At 35.7% G+C, this 10,532-nt stretch overlaps 2 protein-coding genes across 4 annotated transcripts; both read left to right on the top strand.

The window, feature by feature from the left end:
* LOC100259032 (nicotianamine aminotransferase 1) lies at positions 1–2,672 on the top strand. 2 transcript variants are annotated; one of them, XM_002276428.4, is made up of 7 exons: positions 3–553; positions 833–1,172; positions 1,259–1,477; positions 1,701–1,760; positions 1,904–2,059; positions 2,146–2,239; positions 2,381–2,672. In XM_002276428.4, the coding sequence occupies exons 1-7, from the start codon at positions 282–284 to the stop codon at positions 2,497–2,499; spliced, it is 1,260 nt and encodes a 419-aa protein (XP_002276464.1). In that variant the 5' UTR covers positions 3–281; the 3' UTR covers positions 2,500–2,672. The 2 variants fall into 2 exon arrangements, with proteins under 2 accessions (XP_010656998.1, XP_002276464.1); XM_010658696.3 differs by lacking the exon at positions 2,381–2,672 and having other exon boundaries at positions 1–553; positions 2,135–2,241.
* Positions 2,673–6,402: 3,730 nt separating this feature from the next.
* On the top strand, positions 6,403–10,532 carry LOC100253895 (nicotianamine aminotransferase 1). Of its 2 annotated transcripts, none has more exons than XM_002276515.4 (7): positions 6,403–6,802; positions 7,978–8,317; positions 8,397–8,615; positions 9,286–9,345; positions 9,437–9,592; positions 9,676–9,769; positions 10,182–10,532. In XM_002276515.4, the coding sequence occupies exons 1-7, from the start codon at positions 6,531–6,533 to the stop codon at positions 10,298–10,300; spliced, it is 1,260 nt and encodes a 419-aa protein (XP_002276551.1). In that variant the 5' UTR covers positions 6,403–6,530; the 3' UTR covers positions 10,301–10,532. The 2 variants fall into 2 exon arrangements, with proteins under 2 accessions (XP_002276551.1, XP_019079377.1); XM_019223832.2 differs by lacking the exon at positions 6,403–6,802 and adding an exon at positions 7,234–7,415.

Here is a 10,532-nt window from a genome sequence, read left to right as displayed (position 1 = left end):
TTAAGGATTGAGTTGGGTTAAACCCTCACATTCCGTCCCTGTGCATTTCTCCAAGCTGCTACTTGATCGTCATTGGTCACGCACCAACTTCAGAATCATCAATTTACATTTCCAAATTGTTGCGATTGTCGTTTTGTCGAGGACTCGAGGGCAAGCAGACAGGCCACAAAGAAAACTGGTTCGGCTCCACTCCACCACACCACATTTCCCACAAAAAAATCTCTCTCCCACTAAAATCCCCACCACAGTACAACTCAAATCTGGAGGAAGAAAGGAAGAGGATGGAGAATGGAGCAGCGGAGAGATGGGGTTTCCGGGGAAACCAAGTATTGGACAAAGCAGCCTCCATCACCGTAAGGGGAGTTCTGAGAAAAGTTATATCTAATCTCAATCCACAAGATCGCAGACCTGTTATTACTCTCGGCCAAGGTGACCCATCTGCCTTTTCCTGCTTCCGGACCGCTCCGGAGGCCGAAGAGGCCATTGTCGACGCCGTGCGGTCACGGGAATTCGACTCCTATCCCCCCGACGTCGGCGTTCTTCCAGCGAGGAGGTAGGGTCTTGGCCTCTCTTGCTGCATCCCCTTTGATCGGAGAGATTGGAAATGATTTCAAACCATTTTTGAAGTATATGATATATTTTCTATGCCCTTTTAGTTCTATTCCCGTTTAGTTCCATTCCTTCTCCCTTTTTAAGAACAGCAATAGTTGTTTTTGGCTGCAAAATGCTCCAAGTTTTCTGGACAGTCCCAGAAAAGACTGTCATTTTCCTTTAGCAAAATTTTCAGATTAATCAATTCAACCCGAGGCTTATACTTCCATTTTATTAAAAGGGCTATAGCGGAATATCTCTCTACTGATCTTCCATACAAGCTATCCCCAGATGATGTTTATCTCACAGTTGGATGTGGACAAGCAATTGAACTCATAATAAAGGTCCTTGCTCGCCCTGGTGCCAACATTCTTCTCCCAAGACCTGGTTATGCGTTCTATGAAGCTCTTGCTGCAGCTAACCATCTGGAATTCCGTCGGTTTGATCTTCTTCCCGAGAAGGTTTGGGAGGTTGATCTGGAGGGAGTCAAAGCTCTTGCAGATGAGAACACTGTTGCTATGGTTATCATCAACCCCGGCAATCCCTGTGGCAATGTCTTTACACACCAGCATCTGAAGAAGGTAGGCTAGGCTAAGCTATCTTCTAGGAACATGGTTTTATAATTAATTTGTAATGGAAAATGATGTTCCAGCTAGGGATTTTGCAGGTGGCGGAAACTGCAAGAATGCTCGGAATTCTTGTGATTGCTGATGAAGTATATGGCCACCTTGTTTTTGGGAGTAATCCTTTTGTGCCAATGGGAGTATTTGGGTCGATCACGCCTGTTATAACACTTGGATCCATATCAAAAAGATGGATTGTTCCTGGTTGGAGACTTGGCTGGCTCGTGACCAATGATCCTAATGGCATCCTCTGCAAATCCGGGGTCCTCCCTCTCTTCCCTGACCACCCTAATTTACTGCTCTCTCTCAAAACTTCAAATTTGTTCTTGTTACATAGTGCCATGGAGCAACCCCATTTCATATACTGCAATTAAATGCAGGACATTCAAGAAAAATTGTAAATAGCATCTGATCTTTATATTTTTGATCTGATTTTCCTGCAGTACTCAAACTAAAACTTAACATCTTTTTTGTCTGTCTTCTCAGATTGTGGAAACCATTGTGAGTTATCTCAATATTTGTGCTGACCCTACAAGCTTCATCCAGGTTTGTGATTCAACATACATTTTTCTGATGAAAGTATATAAATTCTGTTGTTATCTATGCTCTTCAGTATGGTAAACACCCTAGGGTCTAACCAGGGAGACCAAGCACATTAGTTAATTAATCATGTGGTTTTTTTTTATCAGGGGGCTGTTCCTCAAATCATTGAGAAAACGACAGATGATTTCTTCTCGAGAATTATTAGCTTACTCGGAAAAACTGCAGACATATGCTTTGATGGACTTGCAGATATCCCCTGCATTACTTGCCCACACAAACCAGAAGGAGCCATGTCTGTAATGGTAAGGGAAGAATATATGAGATATTATGAGTTGCTTCAAATTAAAATATGGAGTTGAAGAAATTTTCAATTATAGTACCACTGCAGGTGAAACTAAATGTGTCTCTACTGGAAGACATAGATGATGATATGGATTTCTGTATGAAGCTGTCTAAAGAGGAATCAGTGATTATTTTGGCCGGTAAGAAGCAAAGAATCTGAGTCTTTGAAGTTGGGTTAACAAATTGAGAATATGAAAAAAAGGAATAAATGGTATGCAAAATATGATACACTTTGCTTACAGATTGAAGGATGGTGGAGTAATTTGTGGGCTTTGTTGCAGGTTTTGCTGTGGGAATGAAGAATTGGCTTCGTATAACTTTTGCCACTGAGCCTCCATTCCTTGAAGATGGGATTGGCAGGATCAAAGCCTTCTGTCAGAGGCATGCCAAGAAGCAGTAAGACTTAAAAATTGTCATCAAGAGACAAAAAAGAAGGGGTCATGACTCATATTGTTCAAATACTGCACCTTAGATCTTATTCTCCATCTAAGTTCCCATGTAAATTGTTGATGTTGTTGGGATGATCTCCTTAAGCCTTCAATGGTAATTTTGCAGGGTTTGAAGTTGGAAAAATGACCTCCTTGGCTTATTCTTCTTCGTGGAAATGACTTAGTTTCCAGATATTTAAGCTTCTTTAATTTCTCTAAGAACTTCTTTCCCTCTCCTTTCTAATCCATTTTCCTCTCATTTGTGCTACCTAGCTCTCTTCCTCTCTGTAATCTTTCTTTATTCATTGATCCTTTTTTGTGAAGCCCAAACCCTAGAATAGAGATTAATGGATAAAGAAACATCAGAGTCTTATCCATTTAAAAAATTACAGAGGGAAGTTCTCTCATTCTTCTTTCTTCTCCAAGATCCTTTACATTCCCAATCTTTCTCTTTGTTTTTTGTTAAAGATTTTTGGCAGTTTCATTTGAATTCCTACAATGTCAAAGATGATCAGTTTGGATTGAAAACCGTTGTTGGCTAAATCTCTGATCTAACTTCATTTCCCCCAGTTTTGCAGTCTCATGCAATTACTATCCAAACTTCACTATAGATGAAATATGAACAATTTTTTTTTTTTTCTGTCCAAATCCCTAGATTTTAGTTGATGTTGTTGGAATTTTTTTATCCCGGTCAAGTGACTATTACAATTGAAAACTTAACCCCAATTAAGTTCTTTCTAAATAAAAGTTAATTACGATACATTATGATGCAACATGAGTTGTTTCACTTTGTTTGACTTTGTCATATGATAAAATGAAGTTCTTATAACAAAAGAAAAAAAAAAAAAAAACCAACAAAAATGTGATTGTGAGGGAGATGAACAAAGTTGTGTGGTATGAGAAAGATCAAGGAAGTTGTGATAGTGAGAAGGAGACAAATAAAGCTGTAATGGTGGGAGGAAAACCAAGTTGAAGAAGCAAAGACTTTGAGAAATCGATAATAGTGAGGTCACAAGGACTTTATAGGAAGAGAGAGAACAACATGAACTTAGATAACATAGATGAGAAGGAAATGAATTAAAGATGAGAGAGAAATACAAAGAGAGTGTTGGTGCACAACCAACAAGGAGAGTCCGACTAGCCTCCGAAGCTTAGACGACACTTTGATTTGCACAAAGGAATGTCTGGATGGGTTGTCTGGGCACACCCTTTTGAAACTTAAGTCAAAGAGTGAAGACTTGAACAATATAGATTTCTTGGAAAAGTAGCAGTATACCTTTCTTGTGTCCAAAAGTGGTTATTTAATCTTGTCCAAGTTTAATGCCTTCTTAGGTGCTTTAATGGTGCCTTTAATTGAGCGCTAATGTCTTTAATGTCAATGATTGTTGATCCATAATTGTTGTCATGATTTGATGAACCTAAAAAACTAATATTTTAACTTGATAACGGTTACGCCAATCATGACAGTTCAATATCTGTTGTAGTTAATGCTTGTCAGGTAGGAATGTTTAGTACTCGATTGATTTATGTCCATCTGGTAAATACTAGACTACATAACTCTTGTGTCATTTTGCTATGATCTAGACAACACTAGGAGACGATTGTGAGCGTCCCATAAGGAGAACATTAGAGAATAACTTTTAAAAATTGTTTTTCACGACTTTTTTTGAAAATACTTCTCAAACGGAACCATGTTTCCAATTTCAAAGTTATTTTGCCGTTCTATTCAAATATCCCTACTCCCGTTAAATTGAGTTTCATCTATCCATTGCCAATGCCTTATCATTAATTCATTATCATGGAAAATGCTTTTAACCTCAAAGACTTAGAAAAAAAAAAAAGACAATATGTTATTCACATATCTAGAATCGACAAAACAAATTGAATTGTCTTACCTTTGTTTATGCATCCAATGCACCATACTTATAAAAGATCGTGTTTCAATATTTTATTTCTTATGTTTATCTTGGTTCAAAAAGAAAGCGTTACATCACATCACATACGTAGCATACTTTGGCTTTATTTATAAATGGGAAGACATTGTAATTCCCCCTAATAATAATGGTACACCCACCTTTTCCCAAAAGACAACTCCACTACTTCAAATTGTCAAGAATGTTACATCAAGAATGTTACAGACTTAGACAAAAGACAATGACTTATATATATATCATAAATTCTTTGAATGTTTCAAATGATAGAATTTTGGTTTAAAATCTCCGGTTTGATGAGTTACCACCACTTTTCAATCACGTGAGTGTCATATCATCCTTCTCAAAAAATAAAACCTCAATTAGTAAGTGAGGTTTTAAGTTAAAAAATGAAATCGTAATTAACAATTGAATTTTTATTTTTTAATTGAAACCTCAATTGATAATTGAGACTTGGGATAGGTCAACTGATCCACCTTGCAGTGCACACATGTCATCTCATCCCTTCTATCGGTGATGCACTCTTGACCTTAATTGGTCGAGTCGTGCCTTCGATGTTGTTACTTCGAAGAAATTAGAGTGCTCAAATAAGCTTATGCTTTTGATACATTAATATGGGATAACATCGTAGGATTTGATCTTATTGTATTGGCTTTCATCTTAAATGTTTTTTTTAAAATATTTTTTTTAATGATATAACTGCTACATGGCAATAAAAAGATCATTTTTAACATAAATTAGGCAAAATTGTTAAATTTAATTTTTTTTCCCATAAAAAGACTGTTTTGACCCAAAACTCAACATTATAAGTATAACTTGAAAAAGGAAGGAGTAAATCCTATTTGAAAACTATTCTTAAAAACAATTTTTTATTTTAAAAAACATGTTAACAAATCTATGATAGAAAATAGTTTCTCGAGAATTTGTTCTAAAACCATGCTATTCATGTTGAAGTTTTCAAATAAAATTTTATTTTTGAAAACAATTGAGAATTATTCTCAATTTTTTTTAATAATTAATAAAATAAATAAATAAGCAATTAGACATAGGCATGAGGAAGCAGGAAGCTGCATCCAATACTTGACAAAGACTGATATGGTTGAACTCTCAAATCTTATTGGCAAAATTACATGTCACGTAAAATCAACCTGTACTTTTCTTTCAATTAAGCAAAAAAGTTTATATAAAGCAAAGAAAATTCTCTCCTAACAAACTCTTTTAACATTTTGGCTAATTCAAGTTTTGAAATTAAGAAAATATATTTATTTTTCAAATATTTATATGATAAAAAATAATTTAAAATAATATATATATTAAATGCAATCATTTATTTACATCTAATTCTCACCTAAATAAGATTGTAACAATAAGGATAGCATGGCCACTTTTTTTCCATAAATGCAATTTATATTTATTAGGTTGTGTAATAAAAATGTTATTTTTAAAAATATAAATCATTACTAAAAATAAAAAAATTATTTAACTTACTACCAATAAAAAAATTATGTTCTAAAATAAACTATGATTTGATTATTTATTAATATCACTTTAAAAAATAAATAATAAAAAATGTTAGAATAAAAATTTAATATTTTTAAAAATAAATAAGGTTAAGCTTACAGTTTTGACTTCAACTTTTTTTTTTTAAGTTTTGTTGTTATATGTTAATTTATTTTTATTAAAACAAATTTAGTAAAAAAAAAATTATTTATTTATTTAATTTTCATTTATTAATATATACATATATAGGAGGTTATTAAATTTATAATTTTTTTTTTAAAATAATATAGAAAATTAAGTAATTTACTTTATATGTTTCATATAATGTTTTTGAAATATTATTTTTGGACATTTTTAATCTTTTTACAAGGTTTACCATGACACGTGCGCTTCACGTGTCGGGCTCCTCGTGAACAAACCACAATCGTATATAATATATAGAAAGAACGTGGAGAAGTCTCTTGCAGTAAATTCTCTCTTTCTCGCTCTAAAATTCCGAGAAACAAACAACACAACCCCAGAGAAAGAGAAAGAGAAAGAGAAAGAGAAAGAGAAAGAGAAAGAAGGAGGAAATGGAGAATGGATCGAAGAAGAGATGGGGTTTCCAAGGAAACCAAGAGCTGAATATGGCAGCCGCCGTCACCATAAGAGGAGTTCTAGGCAAAGTTATGTCAAATCTCAGTGAAGAAGATAACAGGCCTGTTATTCCTCTTGGCCACGGCGATCCATCGGCGTTTCCCTGTTTCCGGACTACTCCGGTGGCCGAAGACGCCATCGCTGACGCCGTCCGGTCGGCCAAGTTCAACTCGTATGCCCCCACCGTCGGTCTTCTCCCTGCCAGGAGGTATGCCTTTCTTCCACTTCATCTGGCTACCCTTTTCTCCACGTGTACGGTACGGATGCAACTACAGAAAAATATACATATTTCTAAAAAAAAAAATTATATTATTTCTTATTACATATTGAAATTTCAATTTTGATAGAGGAATCTTGAATCCTTGTATTTTGAAGCTGGAGATTTTGTCTTATACTCGTAGATATTTGTGTGGACGTGGTTCTGTTTGCCCCCACTATACTGCCAGATTCTTTTCTCTCTCTTTTTCCATAATTTATACTGTTTAATTTTTTGTCTTCATTATTATTAAATTAATTATTATATGCAGATTTTATTTATTTATTATTATCTCTGTCTGAATTGCTTTCCGATGTGGGTTTGTTAGTATGAAAGTTTGTAGTGTGTGTACTGCTCAAACATTAGGAAAAAAAACGTTCAAAATTTGACAGATAGCGAGTGTTGATTCCAGCCACAAAACCCAGGTGAAGCTTGTCTGCTTACACTGCAGCATGTTGTCACAGTTGGCACACAGTCCTCTGTATCTCTGGCCTTATTCGGAACTTGGAAGGACAATTCCAGGTTGCCATGCATTGTCACTGACCTCATACTGCAGTAATGAATGGTGGGCATAAACCCCACTCACGGGTGGCTTGGAGATTTTTGTTTATGATCATGAATTTTGGAACCCTTTTCTCCCAAAAATCCATTTTGAAATCTTCTTGGCATTTGACAAGGGCTTCCTTAGAGAAATGGTAGTAGCTAGAGTGATATGTGAACAAACATAGATGGTTTCCTTATTTTGACTTCTTATGAGTGTGACATGAGTTCAGGTCCTATGGTTAGTCCTGCCCAAATGGTAGGTGCTATTGTTGTTGTGAGTGTGACATGAGTTGATTAAGAGGATTAAATAGTCCCGATATTGCAAAAGTAATCTCTTCCATGTTTGAGTCTAAAAATGCTTCTCTTTTGGACATAAATGCATTTCATCTTTTCTTGTAAAAGTATCGATAAACAATCCAACTGTCGAAACATGTGAAAGGTTACTTTTATGATATCAATTATTTCATCTCTTTTAATCAAATAATCGTTGAAGGGCAATCAATGACGATAATTGTTTGATTTCACAAAGTTTCGTATTAGTCTACTCGACCAGATGATGCTTAATACTTAGATTTTGTTAACAGGGCTGTTGCAGAGTATCTCTCTAGGGATCTTCCATACCAGCTATCACCAGATGATATTTATCTCACAATTGGATGTACTCAGGCAATTGAAATAATGATACAAGTACTGGCACGCCCTGGTGCCAACATTCTCCTACCTAGACCTGGCTTCCCATACTATGAAGCCCGAGCTGCAGCTGACAATCTCGAGGTCCGCCATTTTGACCTTCTTCCAGAGCAGGGTTGGGAGGTCGATCTTGAGGCAGTCAAAGCTCTTGCAGATGAAAACACTGTTGCCATGGTTATCGTAAACCCCGGAAATCCTTCTGGCAGTGTCTTCACATATGAACACTTGAAGAAGGTGGATTATGTGGCAACATTCCATTTATCATAAACTTGTTGATTTATCATAAGTTGGTTAATGGTTTTTTGAGTTTCAGGTTGCAGAAACGGCAAGAAATCTTGGGATTATGGTGATTTCTGATGAAGTTTACGGCCATCTTGCTTTTGGTAGTAAACCTTTTGTACCTATGGGAGTGTTTGGATCGATTGTGCCCATCGTTACAGTTGGTTCTATATCAAAGAGATGGGTTGTTCCTGGTTGGAGACTCGGTTGGCTCGTGACAAATGACCTCAATGGCATCCTTCACAAATCTGGGGTCCTCTTTTGCCACTTATAATTCTCTTTTGACTTCATATTTTAATATGCATATATAATTCTAGGATTGTATGGATATAACCTCATTGAATAGGTGAAAAAGTATTGAGTACTCTATACATATCTATATAAGTTCCCCGTAACCATATAGATGCATTTTAAAATCGTTATAGTTTATTAGGCTCAAAGCCGTTAATATCTATATGGGAGGGAGTGAGCTGTCACAAATAGTATCAGAGCAAATCTCTGACCTTAGTGTGGAACTATGTCTATCCGTCCATATAAGAAAGAAACGTCTATCTGATCTTCCAATCTCATGGGACATAACAAGAACATTGTGATTGTGGGGTCATATCAGATAGGGAAGAAGTTCTTAATACTATATGTGAATAAACTCCTCTTTACCATGTAGACACGTTTTAAAACAATGATATCTTGTTGGCCTTACTCCAAACAATATCTACATGGGAGGGAGTGGGCCTTTACATAAACCTACTCATTTTTAATGAAAAATCTAACACTATCCCAAGAAGAATACGGTAATAAAGCATGAATTTGAACTTAATTTCAGTATATGATCCCATGTGTAGTAGAATTGGAAACATTGACTAGGTAGGAAACTTCCTGGTTATAGAACACTCAACTTATATCTTTGTTGCTTTTCATCTCAGGTTGTTGAGAGCATTATAAGCTGTCTCAATATTTCTTCTGATCCCGCAACTTTTATTCAGGTTTGTAAGGGACCATGCCATTTTTTTTTTTTTGTTCTTCATTTCTTAAAGAGATCGAACACACTGATCAATGATTTGGTTCATTTATCAGGGTGCAATCCCTGAGATCCTGGAGAAAACAAAAGAGGATTTCTTCTCAAACACTATCAGCATACTCAGAGAATGTGCCGACATAATTCATGACAGAATTAAGGGTATCCCCTGCATTACTTGCCCACAGAAGCCGGAAGGATCCATGTTTGTAATGGTAAAGGGAGAAGGAAAACATGATATAGTTTGCACTTCAGAATATTGAGATGAAGATTATTCTCAATTACGGTTTCTTTTCAGGTCAAGTTGAACCTGTCTCTATTGGAGGATATTGATGATGATGTAGAGTTCTGTATGAAGCTGTCTAAAGAGGAATCAGTGATTGTCCTTCCAGGTAAGAAGCAAGCAACCTTGGTTAGCTTAGGTTGCTCCGACCCAACTTGATCTTTGGACAGACTTGAGTCTATTTTTTTCAACCTAACTCAATTTGGGTTAGACATGGGTCAATGATCCGATAACCAAAGCCTAACTCTAGACCGATTTGATATTTTTATAATATTTATAATGTATATTATTCTATATAATTCAAACTTAATTTGAACTTAGAAAAATAAGGTTGAGAACCTTATATTAAAGGGCGAGTTGGGTTGGACTTAGATTAATTGTTTCTTAATTCAAGTTAGGTTTGCGTTAGCCATCAACCGGACTGAATCCATCAGAGTTGCAGCCCTACATTAGTTTTAGTTGCTTGTATATTGGATAACAAAAACAAAGTGGGTCTAATAATTTTGGGATATTTGTTGCAGGTGTATCTGTGGGAATGAAGAACTGGCTTCGGGTAACTTTTGCCATTGATCCACCTTCCCTCGAAGATGGACTTGGAAGGATCAAAGCCTTCTACCAGAGGCATGCCAAGAAGGAATAAAGACTTCATCTCAGATCAATTCAATGTTTGTTGAATCTCATGATCTGTAAGGTGCCAATAGACATTAAACTGTCTGTTATTGTATCCTCAAAATTTGAGGGAACAATTCTATTAAATGTATGGACTTCTCGGAACTTAAGATCTGTGCTACTAGCTTGGTGGCAAATATGGATCAGCAGTGTAATAACTACTGGGAAGAATGGAAAATTATGTTGGATGGAAGAAAGAAAAA

This window comes from Vitis vinifera, chromosome 12 (genome assembly GCF_030704535.1).
Source record: "Vitis vinifera cultivar Pinot Noir 40024 chromosome 12, ASM3070453v1".
NCBI classification, from domain to species: domain Eukaryota; kingdom Viridiplantae; phylum Streptophyta; class Magnoliopsida; order Vitales; family Vitaceae; genus Vitis; species Vitis vinifera.
Note: the sequence above shows the minus strand (reverse complement) of the source record. Positions and strands in the feature narration are given on the sequence as shown.